The following is a 19,911-nucleotide window of genomic DNA, read 5'->3' on the forward strand; positions in this document are numbered from 1 at the left end:
GGCAAACCATACATTTGATAAGGGATGGATCCAAAACCTGTAAGGAGCTCATACAACTCAATAGCAAAACAAACAACCTAATTAAAAAAATGGGCAAAGTACCTGAATAGACATTTTTCTAAGGAAGACATATGAAGGGTCAACAGATACACAAAAGGACACTCAACGTCTCTAGTCATCAGGGAAATGCAAATCAAAACCACAATGAGATGTCACCTCATACCTGTCAGAATGGCTGTTACCAAAAGACAAGAGCTAACAGATGTTGGCGGGGATGCGGAGAAAGGGGACCCTCGTGCACTGTTGGTGGGAATGCAAGCTGGTGCAGCCACTCTGGAAAACAGTATGGAGGGTCCTCAGAAAGTTAAAAATAGAACTAGCATGTGACCCAGCGATCCCACTTCTGGGAATATATCCAAAGGAAACAAACACTAACTCAAAGAGATACCTGCACCCCCGTGTTCACAGCAGCACTATTTAGAATAATCAAGACATGGGGAAAATTGCACTTGAGAAAAAACTGTAAATCATGAAATAAAACCGCAGTGGTCTGAAAACAGAGTATGTATGACTGGCATCCTCTTTCCTTGTCTGTCACATCCTCTGGTAGACTATTTCAATATTCCATTTCCTTCTACCTGAGTATTTTCACATCCTTCTTGGGACTGTAGTGCTCGCCGACTTTAAGGATTGGCTCAGATATACGTGTCCCCAAGCATGCATTCCTCATTTCTAAGTACCTCCCCCTTCCTCTGACCACCAAACTTCTCGGGAAGCACGTCTGTACTTTCTCGTTCTGGAGCTCCTTGTAGCTGGCTCCCTGCAGCCTGACGCCCGAGAAGGTCACCCGGGACCCAGCCGCTCAGTGGATGTGGCCAGCTTCCTGGTGCTGGTGACACTGACCTCTCAGCCCACTGTCCCACGGCCACGGCCCCCTCTCCGTGGAGCTCGTCTGCTGCCTTTCGTCCTCCGCGAGGCTCCCCCAGCTGCATGTCCGCCTCGGCCCCCATAGTCCAGCCCCACCTGTCCCCTTGCCTGGCGCATGTCCACCATGTCCTGCTGCCCACGTTGGTCCAACCACCTCTTGGCTCACGTGGCGCTTCCCACGCGGGTTTTGTCCTCTGTCCCACGCTACCCACATTGTCCCACACTGTTCCACGCTGTCCCTGCTGTCCTTCATGGTCCCATGCATCTGCACAGCTGTCCTGTGTCCTGTCCCTGCACCAGCACCTCGTTCAGGCTCTCGTGACCTCTCGTGAGCTTGCCGTCAGGCCCTGGGGGCACAGGTGGGGGGTCCTGGAGCCGAACGGGCTTCCCAGTGGTTGGGTCCTGACGGTCCCTTCCAGACCGCCGTGTGTGTGGGCACGTTCCGGCATCCACTATGCTGAATCAGCCTGTCTTTCTCTGTCTCACACATGCTGTCTCCATTTGCTGGCATTCATCCTGAGTGTGACATTCAGAGAGAAGCCCTCGAGAGAGCTCGGAGCTTGGAAACTGGGGAAGAAAGAGATGTCTGAGTCAAAAGCCCTTGGCTGAAGGGCTCTGTCAGTACTGTGGAGAGGAGGAGGAACGTGGTCACGGGACAGATGGCAGCGCCTCCCGCCGCCGCCTTGGACACGGCTGGCCCTGCAGGGAGGAGGACCTGGTGGTGTGTGGGGCCGGCCCGGAGGCCAGGGGACAGTTTGAAAGGACACGGAGGAACAAGCCCACCACTTGTCACTGCAGAGAGCAATCCAGAAAGCCTGGACAGCCTCAGGGGGCGTGGACGTGACACTGGTTTCAGATGAACTCCACTGCAGAACCACCCCCTGGCCCCAAGCGTAGCTGGGGCCGCCGAGTGTGGACCGGATCTGCGCGTGGAAGTGAGGGCGTTCTGGCCGCCGAGTGTGGACCGGATCTGCGCATGGAAGTGAGGGCGTTCTGGACTCTGGGTGGTGGAGGAGGGCTCAGATTCTGGAAGATGGGCCCAGTCTTCTATGGGGGAGGTTCAGTCTGGAAGTGCGGCTGGAGCTCAGCACCGTGGGGTTTTGCAGGGGGAGAGGCAGGTCCTGCACGTGGGCTCTCGGTAGGGTCTGTGCAGGGCAGATGTGCTCTGGTCCTGGGGGAGGTGATGGGCTGGCAGTGGCCGGGTCCCCCTGCTGCAGTGGGGACCGGGGGGGGGTGTTGACAAGTGGAGCTCCCCACGGGAGGCAGCTCGGGGGTCCCGAAAGGGCCAGGACCCCTGACCTGAGGTGACATGGCTGGCAGAGCTGTGAGAGGGACCCTCATGCTGCGGGGCCCCCACTGTCCCCAGATGTTCTGGCTTCTCTGCGTCCGCACGTCACTGCCCCGAGCCCCGTCGTCCTCCGAGATGCTGCCACGACTCCGCCCTCCACCCCGTCTCCCCTGCACCTCCCCTCTTCCTTCCCACCCACGCAGAGCCCTATGTGAAAACAGGTCGGTCCTGGGGCCGCCCTGTTGACGTCCCTCCGCTGCTTCTCCTTGCCGTCGGGATGAAGCTCGGAATCTGTGTCCCAGCCTTGAAGGCCCACGGGGTCCGCTTGCCGGCTCAGCTTTCTGTCTGGGTGGGGGCTGCTTTCCGGAGTGCCATCCCCGGTGGCGTCTTCTAACGCGGGGGCCGGTCTCCACAGGCATCCCGTGTGAGTGCAGCCAGCTGAGGAAGGCCATCGGCGAGATGGACAACCAGGTCACCCAGCTGACGACGGAGCTAAAATTCATAAAGAATGGTACGTTCTCAGGGTTTCCCTGTCCCCCCTCCCGACCCCCGAGACAGAGGGGCTCGGCCGGCGTGTGGCGCCCGCGGTCCGGGCCTCGCGTGGGTGCTGCGCACCGAGCGTGATTACGGAAACGCGAGTGCTCACTTTCCAGCACTGCCCCCCCCTGCAGCTGTCGCCGGCGTGCGCGAGACGGACAGTAAGATCTACCTGCTCGTGAAGGAGGAGAAGAGGTACGTGGACGCGCAGCTGTCCTGCCAGGGCCGCGGGGGCACGCTGGGCATGCCCAAGGACGAGGCCGCCAACGGCCTGATGGCCGCCTACATCACGCAGGCCGGCCTGGCCCGCGTCTTCATCGGCATCAACGACCTGGAGAGGGAGGGCACGTTCGTGTACTCGGACCGCTCCCCCATGCAGACCTTCAACAAGTGGCGCAGCGGTGAGCCCAACAACGCCTACGACGAGGAGGACTGCGTGGAGATGGTGGCCTCGGGCGGCTGGAACGACGTGGCCTGCCACGTCACCATGCACTTCCTGTGCGAGTTCGACAAGGAGCACGTGTGAGCGGGCGGCCTCGGGGTGACCGGCCCCCCGCGCCCCGGGCCGCCCCTGCCACCTGCGCTGGCCGCCTCCCACCGGGCCGCGTTCCTGGGCCGCAGACGGTGGCGGCGGGCGCTCAGGAGGAGAGACAGCGTTTCCGGGCGTGACTGCTGAAGAAGCCAGGTTTTACCACTCGTACGGTAGCCACATGCTCATTAGGGAGTTCTTAGTCAGAGTCGCGCTTGCCTTTGTCCAAACTATAGAATAAAAGCTTGAAATGTGGCTGGAGTCGAGTCCAAACAATGGTAGCGGGGGCTTCAGGGACCATCTCCCTTTTAATTTCTGCGTGAGAAGAACCCACGTCACTTTGGCCAATGCTTCTGTAAATTACATTAAAACGCACGTTCCTCTTCACTGTTGTGTGAGTAGGGACATTTTGCTTGGGGCAGGCGCAGATCGCCCGAGCGTCTCGTGACGGCAACATTAAGGATCTCACGGTTCCCGTGGATCTGGACTTTCTTTGGGCTCAGCCGGACTGCACTAGTGACCACCAGTGGTGGTCGTGGGGGGGTCCGGCTCCGTGCCACGGGGCTCTCTCCCCGGGCAGCTCCCGGCATGGCGGCTATGTGGGAGCCGAGAGCCACACCTGACCTGGGAAGTGGGGCGCCGTCCCGTCACAAAGGCATTCTGTTCACGAGGGGTGACCCACCGGGTCCCGCGCACGCTCAGGGAGGGGACGACGTCACAGGGTGCGGACACCGGGAGGCAAGTCCGGAAGCTGCCGCCACGTCACCTGTGGTTCTTTTCCTTTCTGTGCATCAGATTCCCCAGTAAACACCAAACTTCTTCTTGTTCAAGGAATACAGCGCATAGGCACGTGCAAAAGCCATCCAGCTGGGGTCGTGGGGGCAGGAAGGGACTGCTGGGGGCAGTTCTTCAAGGGCTGCTCATGTGGCTCATGTCTTGTGAGTGAGGCCCTGGCTGCCCGAGGTTCCGGACCATGTTTTTAAGGATGTTGTGCAGCTGACTGCCGTGGACGACAATAGTGTCTCTCCCCAGGTCGCCCCTCTGGACAAAAGGGCAGGTCTGCTTAGAGCCTCCGAGACCATGGGCAGGCGCAGTCACCGTCTGGCAGGGGAAGGTGACGACCCCCTCCAGGGGGAGAGGCGGCACGCTTCCCGCCTACTCCAGAGGGCTTGGGTTCCTTGAGCTCGAGGGTCCTACCCTGGAACCCCCATGCTGCACACACAGGTGTTCCCTGGTCCTCTTCACGTGCCCTGCGGATGCCCTGCCGGAGCCCCCACTGCCGCCCACGGCGGGCAGGAAGATGTGGGGCGGCCTGGCACTCCCCAAGCACCGCCCGGGGGTCCGCCCCTCACCACACAGATGCCTCCCTTGCGCCCAGGGGCCGATCTGGTCTGTGGGGGCCTGTGGCTGTGGCTGGGCAGCGCCCGGCAGGAGGGGCCTGGAGCTGAGCGTGCACAGCCTCACGGCCATCGCCTCTGCCCCGGCGACGTCTTCCCAGCGCCCCGCACAGAGCCCCTGCTCCTTCAGTCTGAGGTGGGACAGGCATGCACCTGCCTTCCCCTGGGCTCTTCTGGCTCGTGTGCAGTCCTGGGGGAGCCCTGGCCCCCTCGGGGTCTCCCTTCCCTCACTTGGAAGCGAGGGGGTGGAGGGCATCACCTCCGTGCTCTCATGTGGCCTCCAAGTCTGGAGACGTCGTGGGGAGCTCGGCCGGCCCAGCCCCTCCTGTCGCCTCCTGCACTCAGCTGTCCTCTGAGGAGACACACGGGCCTTTTGCTCACGCTCTTCTCCAGGACTAGAATCCTTTCAAAGCCAATCTGATAGGATATCGACAACTGGGCACAAAGGCCGACCATTGCCCCTAATTTAATTCCCGACTTCTCAAGAAGGGGCCTGTTGTGCAGACGGCAGAGTCTGATCCGCAGCGGGGAGGCGGCCTGGTTGAGGAGAGAGCCGGGATTCATGAGGTGCCGCACTGAGGCGTGACCAAGCTGCTGCTGCGCTTGTTTTGTTCAGAGCGCTCGGTGGAGCCTGGGCGGAGACGGATGAGCGGAGCCCAGCCTGGGGCTGCCGGCTGTTAGGGGGCGGGGCGGGGTGGGGGGCGCGGATCCGCGGGTCCACACTGCCATCCAGCGGCGGGAGGAGGACGTGTGTCTGCAGCAAGGAACGTGGGGAGTCGGCTCGACACGGATGCTGGGGGAGTTCTTTAGGATAGTGTGTGTGCGTGCGTGTGCGTTTGGGGGGAGGGCAGAGGAGGGGGGAGCAGTTAGAGGCAGAGGGGGAGAGATGCTGCAGAACAAAGGGCAGCAGGCAGGCAGGGAGGGAAAGAAGGAGGGGCTCTGGCCCCCAGACCCAGGGGCGCCATGCCCTTCAGGAAACCCTCAGCCATGTGATTCCTCCTCCTCAGCCCGAGCGCGTCCCCAGGGCGGTGGTGGCCATCTAGAGCGGGTAAACAAAAGGCCACTCAGGGGAAGGACTGGTGGTTCTGAGTGTCAGAGGAAGAGAAGCTCTAGGAAGGGGAAGGGATTAATCTCTGGTCCCAGCATCCCTGCACAAAGCTCGGTCCAGGCCGGGGACAGGGAAGAAGACACGGGGGTGTTTCCGCGGGGCAGACTCCGGCCCCTGACGGGTGTTGTGAGATTGTCCACCATTCTTCTCCCCGGGGCAGCATTGTGTCCTGTTCTGCCTCACTCAGACTTGAGCAGGCTCTCGCTGTCTGCCCATGCCAGCCGGCTACCCCTGGGGACTATTTGGGCAGTGTGCCCACCTTGCTTCCTTGGGGGACTGGGTGGCAGACGAGGATCGAGGGACAGTCACCAGGCACTTTAATCCAGCAGATCCGAACCAAGGGTGGGAGGTGTTTCTTAGCCATAAGCAAGAAAATCCGAGTCTGGCTAATTTAAGCAGAAAGGGGATTTGTTGAAAGGTTTTTGGGAGTTCACGGGAATTTTGGAAAGACTGGAGAGCCATCGGGGGCCATGTGGAAGGGAACAGAACCCATAAATCATGCTGCAGATGGGCCCGCTGGGTCCCTCTGTGCCTGGCAGCTGGCGCGGCCCCTGCCATACAAGTTGGCTGTAGTCACTGGGTTGGTTCCTCACTGGCTCACCTCCAGAGTCTAGAGGGGCGGCTCTGTTTGGGTACCTAGTGTTCTGGGGCCATTTTGTGCATCTGCACAGGTTGTGCACTGCACAAATCCAGAAGCACCATTTCATAGAACTACCACACATGGTGGTGGTGTGTGTCTGTGCCCGAGCTATGAGGGAGGCTGGGAAAGCACACAGTGTCTCTGGTGGGAGGAATACGGCTTTCCAAGGATGAGCATATACCAAACGTACCGTATCGGTTAGTTTTTGCTGTGTACCCATTAACCGTGATTCTAGGGGTCAGCAACTTGGGCTGGGACCAGCTGGACGGTTCTTCTGGTCACGGCTGGGCTCACGTGTCTGCCGGCACCTGCCGGAGGGGCTGGGGTGGCTGGTCTGGGGTGCCTTGGCTGTCAGGCTGTGATTCTTATCTTCAAGTGACCAGCCCGAGTGTGTTCACAAGGTGGCAGTTCCAAAAAGGAAGAGTGGGCACACAGTGGCTCCTGAGGCCTACGCATTGAGCAGGGACAACATGGCTCTGTCCCCTTCTACGGCTAAGTAAGTGCTAAAGTGAGTCCAGATTCAAGGGCCACGTGTAGTGTGAGAAGCACAGGGATGTGGAGGATTGTGGCCATGTTTGCAATCTGCCACCCACAGGAAAAAGGGCAGATGTGGCCAAAAATGAGTATAGAGGTCCATCCTGCCGGGACGGTGGGATCAGGAAGGACATTGCAGGTGGCCAGCATGGGGTTTGGCACGCGTAAACAGGAGGAAGGAGCCCCCGAGGGGACCACCAAGCTGCAGGCTGTGTCTGTTCCTTTATCTCTGTCCCTGAAGGTGCAGCAGGCCCTGCGAGCGGGGGTGGGCCCCGCTGCTCAAAAATCTCATCAGGGCCTGGGAGGAGGTTGGGGCACAAGGTGGGTCGCAAAGGCAGAAGTTTCTAGCATCGCCGCGGGGCTCACATGCAACAGGCTGCTCCTGGCGATGCTGTGCTGGCAAGGCCGTCAGGCCATGCTGGGGGCGCTGAGCCCAGCCCCAGTGACCCCGAGGGCCTGCGCACCTGCTGTCATCCACTGACACCGACCGCATGGAGGCAACACCCCGATGCGGGGCGAGCCCATGTCTCCAGTCTCGCCGTCTCTGGGCCACCCTCATCCCCAACCTTTCTCGCCCTCGTCATTCCCCAGCAGGCTCCCTCGCCGGGATCGGCCATCCACTGCTGTGTAACAAACGACCCTACAATTCAGCAGCTCAGATGTTCTCCCGCAAAGCTTCTGGGGCTCAGGAACGGGGAGGGCAGCTGAGCTAGCTGGGGGGTTCTGGCCCCGGGCTCTTCTGGGGCTGCAGTCAAGGTGCCCGCGGCTGGCTCTCAACTCCAGCCTCCGGGTAAAGGGTCTGCTGTCGCCCCTCCCACAGCCCCAACAGGCTCCTCTGTGGCTCGGGGCTCCAGGACCACCACTCTGCTTGCTCTGGTTTTCCTCCTCCCTCCCCAGAGTGCCTAGAAGCACGTGCACAATGGTGGAAGGGCTCTGTGTCCACGCCCAGCATGTGGCATCGAGCACGTGAAATTCAATGAAATAGAGGATGTAAATTTTAAATTTCATTTAACTTTTATTAAATTAATTTAAATTTTATTTTCATTTATTATTATTTTTTTATTTATTTGAGAGAGAAAGAAAGAGAGAGTGCAAGAGAGAGCACAAGCAGGGGTATCAGCAGAGGGGGAGAGAGAGAAACAGACTCCTTCGCTGAGCAGGGAGTCCGACATGGGGCTCGAACCCAGGACTTCGAGATCATGACCTGAGCTGAAGGCAGATACTTTACTGACTGGGCCACCCAGGCATCCCTTAACTTAAACTTTAGATACGATTTTAAGTAGCTAGTGGCTGGACAGTGTGGCTTGCAGAACCTTGTTCTCCAGGTGTGGTCCCGGACCTGCCGCTCGGCATCACCTTGCTGCGTGTAGAGGTCCAGACTCCTGGTGCCTCTCAGATCTGCGGTCAGGACCCGCACGTTAGCAGGCTCTCCGGGGCTCGGATGCACATCACACTTGGGGAGCTGGGCTCCAGGTGCGGACAGGTGGCTCAGGCAGCCTTCGCTAGCCCCTGAGCATCCCTCTCGGCTGTTCTCCGTGCCGGGGCCTAGACTTGGGTCATGGGTGAAAGGAACATCAGGACAGGGTCACAGGGTCACTACTGTTAATTTAATAAGGCACCACCTGTTATGTACAGAGGCACAGATGTGGCTTGTGTTCTTAAGAATCCCTCTGGAAGGCTGGACAGACGTGTCAGCACAGACCTGAGGATGTGGAGCCAGCCAGAGGCCGGGGAGGTCCCTGGAGGTGGCCTGCTTCCCATCCGGTTTGGTTTCATCAGGGAGAGCTGGGGTGCAGGAGGGGAGAGGGGCAGGCCAAGCCTGGTGAAGAGACCAAGGACGATGACAGACTGCCACCCCACACTACCCGCCCTCCAGGCCTCCCAGGCCACATGCTCGGGGCCACCTGGACGCGCCGAGATCCTGCTCCCATTCAGCTGCTCATGACTCAAGGACCTTGGATAGATCTCTACCTCCTGAGCCTCAGTTTCTCCATCTGTGGACCAGGACACGACCGCTCTGCGGTGGGCGGGTGACGGTGCCATCAGCTAAACACCACGCATGCTGGGGCTGCTGCGCTGTTCCCACCCCACTGAGAGCTCTTTCTCCGGACCGTGGGCTCCGAGGCAGGACCTGCGCCTGCTGCACGCCACGAGGAGTAGCCCCTCTCATCAAGGTCCACGGAGTCCTTTAAATCATGTGAAAACTCGGGGTGCATCTGCATCTTCCCGGGGCTGAGGGTTCTTTCCCCAGAGGCTGTCTTCTCTAGAACCATTGCTGGGTGTGCAGAATAAATGCATTTCCCGGAGGCTCCTGGACACGAGACTGGGTGGGACGGCTGGAGGTGAGGTGGGGATTTCAGGCTCAGGCTAGTGGGGATGGTGGGGGTGGCTTTTGTGGGAGGGACCAGGCCCGGCTGTGGGCCCCCAGCAAGGCTGTTGCAGCGACTCCCTTGGATTCTCCAGGGAGGGGCTGCTCCACCATCGTCGAGCCCCCTCTCCCCACAGCCCTTGTGACATCACAGAGGCATGGCCAATCTCTGGAAAGTTCTGTATTGCTACATGAGGCCCTTATGAACTCTGTCCTGGCTGGCACGTGAGCACCATGGGACCTTGGCTGGCTTGTGCGGAGCAAGAAATCCAGTCTTAAACACTGAACTTCGGGTTCCTGGGTGAGGTTGGGTGCTGTTCATACATAACTTCCTATTTTAGAGCTGTCCTTACCGAAAGAACAGGTAGCGGAGAGACTCGGAGCGCAATGAGCCTCTGACAGTGTTGAGAGGTAAGGACCGGGCCCAGCGGCGTCTGTGGACTGCAGGGTGCGCGTGGGGCCGGCCTGACGCCCGTGGTGTTTCCAGAGCCCATGGCCCGTGAGGTGCCGGGCTGGGCCCTGCTCTCCCCCTGGCGCTCCCCTCCCCCCTCCTGCCCCTCCACGCCACTCTGTGAGTCGTGTGAGTTTGGTCTTCATCCAACGCCGGCAGAGTAGGCCTGGCGGTGAAATAAGCTTGTGTCCCACAGCAGAACCGCACTCAGAGCCAGGCCTGAGCGCGTGCGGCTGCTTACGGCTCGCCGGCCACACCAATCGCTGCTTAAACTCCCTCTGGTTTGTCCTGAACGTGAATAAACTTCTTTTGTCTCACAAAAACCTCATACTTTTAGCCAAAGGCTTCACTAGGAGTCCCCGCCAGTGACGGCAGTTGCTGAGGATCGCCGAGAGTCTGCTCCCAGGACGGTGACTCCTGTGGGCATAGCCCGGCCTGCTGGTCGACCCTCCCACAGTCCTGCACTCACCCTGGGCGTCTTTTCTTATTTTAAGGCAAATCCCAAAGGGAACAATAAAGCATGAACGGTGCTCGAGTGTATGAAAGCTGCGGCGGGACACGTTCGGGGTTTGTGGTTCAGGAGAGAAACTTAGAAACAGACCGCGAGGTCCACCCGGGGTGGGGTGTGTGGTCAGGCCTGCGCAGTGCTCTGGAACCCACATGGGAGGGGTCCCCTCTTTCCTTCGGCACATTTAAAAAAAGTATTTTTTAATTTTAGCTCCAGTAAAGTTAACATACAGTGTTGTATTAGTTTCAGGTGCACAATGCGGGATTCAACGCCTCCGTACATCCCCCGCTGCTCCTCACAGCAGGTGCCTCCTTCATCCCTGTCACCTGTTTCCTCCTCCCCCATCCCTCACCCCTCTGGTGACGTCAGTGTGTGCTATACGTCCAGAGTCTGTTTCTTGGTTTGTCTCTCTCTCTTTTCCCTTTGCTCGTTTGTTTTGTTTCTTAAATTCCACATGAATGAAATCATATGGTATTTGTCTTTCTCTGACCAACTTATTTCACTTAGTATCATACTCTTTGGGTCTATCCATGTCATTGCAAATGGCAAGATTTCATTCTCTTTTATGGGCGAGTAGTAGTCCACTGTGTATACTCACCACGTCTTCTTTATCTTTATTCATGAGTCGAGGGACACTGGGGCTGCGTCCATGTCTTGGATACTGTAAGTAATGCAGCTCTAAACATCCTGGGGAGTGAGTGTTTCTGTATCCTCTGGGTGAATCCCCAGCATGAGGGCTGGCTTGTAGGCTCGTTCTATTTTCTTTCTCACATTTCTATCCTGAGGCTGAGAGACTTTTCATACCACGGCCTTCGAGGCTGTCTGGAAAACACACATAACACATTATGCAGCTCCTAGGGAAACAGTGAAGACAGTGCTGGTTTCTTCGTAGTTAATAAAGGGGTAGGGCTGTGGCTTCACCCCAAATCTCGTTTGAAACGTGTCCCCTCCCCTTTCGTTACTGTGTGACGCTGGGCAAGCACCCTGCCTCTCTGGGCTTTTCTGCAACTCTCCGGCTGGCATGAGGAAGGCAGGAGAACAGGTGTGAAGATGCGGGGTTGGGGCTTAAAGACATCCGTTGTCTTCTGTACACCCCGTCTCGCATTGTTACACTTATTTTATGGAAATCGTGGCAGGAACACAACTGCAACCCGACCCAGACCTTGAGTTGACAGACAAGCCTCAAGCCGACCAGTGGGGATGGGGCCTGGACTCGACCCGCGGGGAGGCCAGGCAGCCTCAGAGCGGCCAGCCGGGCATTTGCGGGGTTAGGGGCTGGCTGTTCCCAGACAGACAGGTCGGCCTGGGGTCCCCGGGTGCACCTCTGTGTGTCCCTGAAAATGGGCACAGCTGATACTGGCCTCAAGGATCCGATGGGCTTCGCCGTCTCTCCCAGAAGCTGAGAACTATCTGCATCTCTCTTGCCTCTTTGGTGATGGTCGCTTCTCAGTTGTGAAGTTTGAACGAACAAATAAGGATTTGTGTTAGTGGTGTTGTCACATATTCTCAGTGTCTAACCACAGTTCGTTATCTTACGGTCTGTAGGTCAGAAGTCCAGCTGGGCTCGGCTGATTTCTCTGCTTGGGTTTCTTTTTTTTTAACTTTTTTTTTTTTATTCTTATGTTAATTCCCATACATTACATCATTAGTTTTAGATGTAGTGTTCCATGATTCATTGTTTGTGCATAACACCCCGTGCTCCATGCAGAACGCGCCCTCCTCAATACCCACCACCAGGCTAACCCATCCTCCCACCCCCCTCCCCTCTAGAACCCTGTTTGTTTTTCAGAGTCCATTGTCTCTCATGGTTCGTCTACCCCTCCGATTTCCCCCGCTTCATTCTTCCCCTCCCGCTACCTTCTTCTTCTTCTTTTTTTTTTTTCCTTAACATATATTGCATTATTTGTTTCAGAGGTACAGATCTGAGATTCAATAGTCTTGCACAATTCACAGCGCTTACCAGAGCACATACCCTCCCCAGTGTCTACCACCCAGTCACCCCATCCCTCCCACCCCACCCCCCACTCCAGCAACCCTCAGTTTGTTTCCTGCAATTAAGAATTCCTCATATCAGTGAGATCATATGATACATGTCTTTCTCTGTTTGACTTATTTCACTCAACATAATACCCTCCAGTTCCATCCACGTCGTTGCAAATGGCAAGATCTCATTCCTTTTGATGGCTGCATAATATTCCATTGTATATATATACCACATCTTCTTTATCCATTCATCTGTTGATGGACATCTTGGCTCTTTCCACAGTTTGGCTATTGTGGACATTGCTGCTATAAACATCGGGGTGCACGTACCCCTTCGGATCCCTACTTTTGTATCTTTGGGGTAAATACCCAGTAGTGCAATTGCTGGATCATATGGTAGTTCTATTTTCAACTTTTTGAGGAACCTCCATACTGTTTTCCAGAGTGGCTGCACCAGCTTGCATTCCCACCAACAGTGTAGGAGGGTTCTCCTTTCTCCGCATCCCCGCCAACATCTGTCGTTTCCTGACTTGTTAATTTTAGCCATTCTGACTGGTGTGAGGTGGTATCTCATTGAGGTTTTGATTTGGATTTCCCTGATGCCGAGCGATATTGAGCACTTTTTCATGTGTCTGTTGGCCATTTGGATGTCTTCTTTGGAAAAATGTCTGTTCATGTCTTCTGCCCATTTCTTGATTGGATTCTTTGTTCTTTGGGTGTTGAGTTTGATGAGTTCTTTATAGATTTTGGATACTAGCCCTTTATCTGATATGTCATTTGCAAATATCTTCTCCCATTCTGTCGGTTGTCTTTTGGTTTTGTTGACTGTTTCCTTTGCTTTGCAAAAGCTTTTTATCTTGATGAAGTTCCAATAGTTCATTTTTGCCCTTGCCTCCCTTGCCTTTGGCGATGTTTCTAGGAAGAAGTTGCTTCGGCTGAGGTCAAAGAGGTTGCTGCCTGTGTTCTCCTTTAGGATTGTGATGGACTCCTGTCTCACATTGAGGTCTTTCAACCATTTGGAGTCTATTTTTGTGTGTGGTGTAAGGAAATGGTCCAGTTTCATTCTTCTGCATGTGGCTGTCCAATTTTCCCAACACCATTTGTTGAAGAGACTGTCTTTGTTCCATTGGACATTCTTTCCTGCTTTGTCAAAGATGAGTTGACCATAGAGTTGAGGGTCCATTTCTGGGCTCTCTATTCTGTTCCATTGATCTATGTGTCTGTTTTTGTGCCAGTACCATGCTGTCTTGATGATGACAGCTTTGTAATAGAGCTGGAAGTCCGGAATTGTGATGCCGCCAGCTTTGCTTTTCTTTTTCAACATTCCTCTGGCTATGCGGGGTCTTTTCTGGTTCCATACAAATTTTAGGATTATTTGTTCCATTTCTTTGAAAAAAGTGGATGGTATTTTGATGGGGATTGCATTGAATGTGTAGATTGCTCTAGGTAGCATTGACATCTTCACAATATTTGTTCTTCCAATCCATGAGCATGGAACGTTTTTCCATTTCTTTGTGTCTTCCTCCATTTCTTTCATGAGTATTTTATAGTTTTCTGAGTACAGATCCTTTGTCTCTTTGGTTAGATTTATTCCTAAGTATCTTCTGGTTTTGGGTGCAATTGTAAATGGGATTGACTCCTTAATTTCTCTTTCTTCTGTCTTGTTGTTGGTGTATAGGAATGCCACTGACTTCTGTGCATTGATTTTATATCCTGCCACTTTACTGAATTCCTGTATGAGTTCTAGCAGTTTTGGGGTGGAGTGTTTGGGGTTTTCCACATAAAGTATCATATCATCTGCAAAGAGTGAGAGTTTGACTTCTTCCTTGCCAATTTAGATGCCTTTGATTTCTTTTTGTTGTCTGATTGCTGTGGCTAGGACTTCCAATACTATGTTGAATAGCAGTGGTGATAGTGGACATCCCTGCCACGTTCCTGACCTTAGGGGGAAAGCTCTCCGTTTTTCCCCATTGAGAATGATATTCGCTGTAGGTTTTTCATAGATGGCTTTTATGATATTAAGGTATGTACCCTCTATGCCTATACTCTGAAGAGTTTTGATCAAGAAAGGATGCTGTACTTTGTCAAAAGCTTTTTCTGCATCTATTGAGAGGATCCTATGATTCTTGTTCTTTCTTTTGTTAATGTATTATATCACATTGATTGATTTGCAGATGTTGAACCAACCTTGCAGCCCAGGGATAAATCCCACTTGGTCGTGGTGAATAATCCTTTTAATGTACTGTTGGATCCTATTGGCTAGTATTTTGGTGAGAATTTTTGCATCCATATTCATCAGGGATATTGGTCTGTAATTCTCCTTTTTGATGGGGTCTTTGTCTGGTTTGGGGATCAAGGTAATGGTGGCCTCATAAAATGAGATGGGAAGTTATCCTTCCATTTCTATTTTTTGGAAGAGTTTCAGAAGAATAGGTATTAATTCTTCTTGAAATGTTTGGTAGAATTCCCGTGGGAAGCCATCTGGCCCTGGGCTTTTGTTTTTTGGGAGATTTTTGATGACTGCTTCAATTTCCTTAGTGGTTATAGGTCTGTTCAGGTTTTCTATTTCATCCTGGTTCAGTTTTGGTAGTTGGTACATCTCTAGGAATGCATCCATTTCTTCCAGGTTATTTAATTTGCTGGCATAGAGTTGCTCATAATATGTTCTTATAATTGTTTGTATTTCTTTGGTGTTGGTTGTGATCTCTCCTCTTTCATTCATGATTTTGTTGATTTGGGTCATTTCTCTTCTCTTTTTGATAAGTCTGGCCAGGGGTTTATCAATCTTGTTAATTCTTTCAAAGAACCAGCTCCTAGTTTCGTTGATCTGTTCTACTGTTCTTTTAGTTTCTATTTCATTGATTTCTGCTCTGATCTTTATTATTTCTCTTCTCCTGCTGGGTTTAGGCTTTATTTGCTGTTCTTTCTCCAGCTCCTTTAGGTGTAAGGTTAGGTTGTGTACTTGAGACCTTTCTTGCTTCTTGAGAAAGGCTTGTATTGCTATATACTTTCCTCTTAGGACTGCCTTTGCTGCACCCCAAAGATTTTGAATAGTTGTGTTTTCATTTTCATTGGTTTCCATGTATTTTTTTAATTCTTCTTTAATTTCCTGGTTGACCCATTCGTTCTTCAGTAGGATGCTCTTTAGCCTCCATGTATTTGAGTTCTTTCTGACTTTTGTCTTGTGATTGAGCTCTAGTTTCAAAGCATTGTGGTCTGAAAATAGGCAGGGAATGATTCCAATCCTTTGGTACCCGTTGAGACCTGATTTATGACCTAGGATGTGATCTATTCTGGAGAATGTTCCATGGGCACTAGAGAAGAATGTGTATTCCGTTGCTTTGGGGTGGAATGTTCTGAATATGTCTGTAAAGTCCATTTGGTCCAGTGTGTCATTTAAAGTCTTTATTTCCTTGTTGATCTTTTGCTTAGACGATCTGTCCATTTCAGTGAGGGGGGTGTTAAAGTCCCCCACTATTATTGTATTGTTGTCGATGTGTTCCTTTGCTTTTGTTATTAATTGCCTTATATAATTGGCTGCTCCCATGTTAGGGGCATAGATATTTACAATTGTTAGATCTTCTTGTTGGATAGATCCTTTAAGTATGATATAGTGTCCTTCCTCATCTCTTATTACAGTCTTTGGTTTAAAATCTAATTTGTCTGATATAAGGATTGCCACCCCAGCTTTCTTTTGGTGTCCATTAGCATGGTAAATGGTTTTCCACCCCCTCACTTTCAATCTGGGGCTGTCTTTGGGTCGAAAATGAGTCTCTTGCAGACAGCATATCGATGGGTCTTGTTTTTTAATCCAGTCTGATAGCCTGTGTCTTTTGATTGGGGCATTGAGCCCATTTACATTCAGGGTAACTATTGAAAGATAGGAATTTAGTGCCATTGTATTGCCTGTAAGGTGACTGTTACCGTATATTGTCTGTGTTCCTTTCTGGTCTATGTTGCTTTTAGGCTCTCTCTTTGCTTAGAGGACCCCTTTCAATATTTCCTGTAGGGCTGGTTTTGTGTTTGCAAATTCCTTTAGTTTTTGTTTGTCCTGGAAGCTTTTTATCTCTCCTTCAATTTTCAATGACAGCCTATCTGGATAGAGTATTCTTGGCTGCATATTTTTCTCATTTAGTGCTCTGAATATATCCTGCCAGTCCTTTCTGGCCTGCCAGGTCTCTGTGGATAGGTCTGTTGCCAATCTAATGTTTCTACCCTTGTAGGTTACGTATCTCTTCTCCCGAGCTGCTTTGAGGATTTTCTCTTTGTCTATGAGACTCGTAAGTTTTACTATTAGATGTCGGGGTGTTGACCTATTTTTATTGATTTTGAGAGCAGTTCTCTGTGCTTCCTGGATTTTCATGCCTGTTTCCTTCCCCAAAAAGGGGAAGTTCTCTGCTATAATTTGCTCCATTATACCTTCTGCCCCTCTCTCTCTTTCTTCTTGTTCTGGGATCCCAATTATTCTAACGTTGTTTCGTCTTATGGTATCGCTTATCTCTTGAATTCTGTCCTCGTGATCCAGTAGTTGTTTATCTCTCTTTTTCTCAGCTTCTTTATTTTCCATCATTTCATCTTCTATATTACTGATTCTCTCTTCTGCCTCATTTATTCTAGCAGTTAGCACCCCCATTTTTGATTGCACCTCATTAATAGCCTTTTTGATTTCTACTTGGTTGGATTTTAGTTCTTTTACTTCTCCAGAAAGGGTTTCTCTAATAACTTCCATATTTCTTTCAAGCCCAGCTAGTATCTTTAAAGTGATGATTCTGAACTCTAGATCTGACATCGTACTAATGTCCATATTGAGTAGGTCCCTGGCAGTCGGTACTACCTCTTGTTCTTTTTGTTGAGGTGTTTTTTTCCGTCTTGTCATTTTGTGCAGAGGAGAATAGATTAATGAGAGAACAAAATGCTAGCAGAGTAACAACGTCCCCAGAAAATATACTCTAAACAAATCAGAAAAAACCTGAAGCAGTGGGAAAAGAAAGGGAAAGAGAGAAAAAAGAAAAAGAAAAAAAAGAAAAAGATAAAGATAAAAACAAAAACAAACAAAACAAAACAACAACAACAACAAAACCAGAATGTGATCAAATATGATCAGTGCCACACACTAGATTTGGGGTGTATTTTGGTCTTTTAGAAGAAAGTGCCTCCCAAAATTTTAAAGAAAGAAAAACTTATATATGTACAAACATAAGGGTTGATATGATGAAGGGATGGCATATGACTGTAAAGATGGAAATTATAACAAATTTTATAAAAGGAATTGATAAGAAGTTGTTTGAAAAAAGAAAGAAGAGGATTTAAAAAAAGAAAAAAAAAGGGAGAGGATGTGATCAGGCAGGGGAATAGAAAACACCATATACTAGAGATTTAGGGTATATTTTGATCTGTTAGAAGAAACTATCTCAAAATTTTAAAGAGAGAACAACTTATATATATAAGCCAAAAATATGGGTAACTACTATGAAGGGATAGAATATGACTCTAAAAATGAAAAATAAAAATTTTTTTTTTTTTTTAAAAAGGGATTGATAAGATGTTGGTTGAAAAAGGGAAAAAGAAAAATTCAAAAAGAAAAAAAAAAGAAAAAAAGACAGTTAAAAAAAAATTAACTTTGAAAGACTACAGAATCGTGGTAAAAAAGCCATGAATTCTATGTGCAGTAGTCCCCTAGAGCTGGAGTTCTGCTGTTCTCATTGATGGGTAAACTTGGTCTTGGCTGGCTGTTCTCGCTGATCTTCTGGGGAGGGGCCTGTTGCCGTGGTTCCCAAATGTCTTTGCCTTGCCCCGCCCTTGCCCCCTCCCGGCTAAGTAATCTGCTCGGGTTTGCTCTCCGGGGCTTTTGTTCCCTGCGAGCTTTCCGTACAGCTTTGGAGGCGGAGAGTGAGAATGGCGGCCTCCCAATATCCGCCCAGAGGAGCCGAGAACTCGGGGCCCCACTCCTCAGTGAGCCCCCAGAGAAAAGCCGCCAGTCATTCCCGTCTCCCCGGTCTCCAGCCGCACTCCGTGCTCACCCGGCCTGTGACCGCGCGTTTCTATCTCTGGCCCCCGACCCCGGGTGGAGTCTCCAAACCCAGCAGATCCCTGCGGTGCATCCCGCGCGGCTCCTCCCGGGGGAGGAAGGTGAGTCTCCCCGGATCTGCCGCTTGTTGGGTCCCTGCTGGAGGAGCAGGGGCCCGACTGTGCCGCGGATCACGGTTTATGGCCACCCCGAGCTGAGAGCCCGCGCCTCGGCTCCGCCTCTGCAGCCGGCTTCCCTGCTCCGATACCTGGGAGCTCTGCCACACTCAGGCACCCCCGGTCTTCCTGTGACCCCGAGGGTCCTGAGACCACACTGTCCCGGAGGGTTCCACCCCCCGCTTAGCCACCAGAGTGACGTCCCTCGGCGGAGCAGACTTTTAAAAGTTCCGATTCTGTGCTCCGCGGCTCTATCACTTGCCAGAAGCGGCCGCCGGAGGCCCCTCCCCCGCCGTCTATCCTCCCGAATATCGCCTCGGATTCACTTCTCCGCACGTCCTACCTTCCAGAAAGTGGTCGCTTTTCTGATGAGAGAGTTGTTGCTCTTCTTTTCTTCGACCTCCTGTTGAGTTTGTAGGTGTTCAGAATGGTTTGATCCCTATCCAGCTGAATTCCTGAGACCAGACGAAATCCAAGTCTCCTACTTCTCCGCCATCTTGCTCTGCCCCCCCTCTGCTTGGGTTTCTGTGGTCAAAGTACCCGCTGGCTGGGCCTGGGTCTCAGGAGGCTCTGGGGAGGGGCGGCTGGATCCGCTTCTGTGGTTGTAAGACCGAGGTTCCTGCTTCCTTGCCGGTGTGAGATGGTCCTTGCCCGTGGGCCTCCGTGGGGGCACGCAGGGGCCTCCTCTCTCTTGGAGCATGATTCAAACCTCTGATTCTTTCTGACTCCCTTTCTGCCTGTGGTTCTTATGCTTCCAGCCAGAGAAAGGTCTCTGCTTTGACTGTCTCCTGTGAGCAGACCGGACCCACCTGGATTACCCAGAATTACCCCCCTGTCTTGGGATCATAATCACATCTGCAAACTCCCCCTTGCTGTGTGATGTCACAGGGTCACAGGGCTAGGCTTGAGGGAGCCGAAGAGACGGTTTGCCTTGTTGGCGCTTCCCTGCATTGATGAGAGGTCGCTGAAGAGTTCTAAGACCATGACTGAACATCGACCGTTGTGTCTAAATTAATAAAAAGGGATATTAAGACAATGGTGCTCCCCTACAACATGCACCATTGGCTAGAACCTTCTTCAGCAATGGAAATCTGTCTTCTGTGCTGTTCGGTGCAGTGGCTACCAGACACGCCTGGCTTCTGAGCACGGAAAATGTGGCTGGTGTGACCAAGAAACTGAGTTTTATATTTCATCGGATTTAAACCGGCATATACAACGTGTGGCAAACGGTTCCCGTCTTAGTGCAACCATAAAGCACCCGGCCGGTGTTATGCCTTTTGCACACTTAGGACCTGGTACTGATGGTCTCTGCGACCATCAGACCTTCCTTTATCTTAGTGAAACACATGTAAGTGGCCTGCAGCAGGCTCCTAGCTGCAAATGGAGCTTTAGCAACAGAAGGATGAAGTGTCTAAGCGACTGAATTTCGGGGGCAGCGGGGCAGGTCCCTTGACAGAA

At 52.2% G+C, this 19,911-nt stretch overlaps 1 protein-coding gene across 4 annotated transcripts in view; it reads left to right on the forward strand.

The window, feature by feature from the left end:
* The window catches only part of COLEC11 (collectin subfamily member 11), a 33,007-nt gene extending 29,350 nt beyond the window's left edge, over nucleotides 1-3,657 (forward strand). For all 4 annotated transcript variants that reach the window (XM_021697586.2, XM_021697588.2, XM_021697587.2 and 1 more), the window contains 2 exons: nucleotides 2,631-2,726; nucleotides 2,887-3,657. In XM_021697586.2, the coding sequence (XP_021553261.1) occupies nucleotides 2,631-2,726; nucleotides 2,887-3,278 (488 nt within the window). In that variant the 3' untranslated portion in view covers nucleotides 3,279-3,657. The remainder of the gene's footprint in view (nucleotides 1-2,630; nucleotides 2,727-2,886) is intronic.
* Nucleotides 3,658-19,911: the final 16,254 nt, after the last annotated feature.

Source organism: Neomonachus schauinslandi, chromosome 10, assembly GCF_002201575.2.
Source record: "Neomonachus schauinslandi chromosome 10, ASM220157v2, whole genome shotgun sequence".
Classification (NCBI taxonomy): Eukaryota; Metazoa; Chordata; class Mammalia; order Carnivora; family Phocidae; genus Neomonachus; species Neomonachus schauinslandi.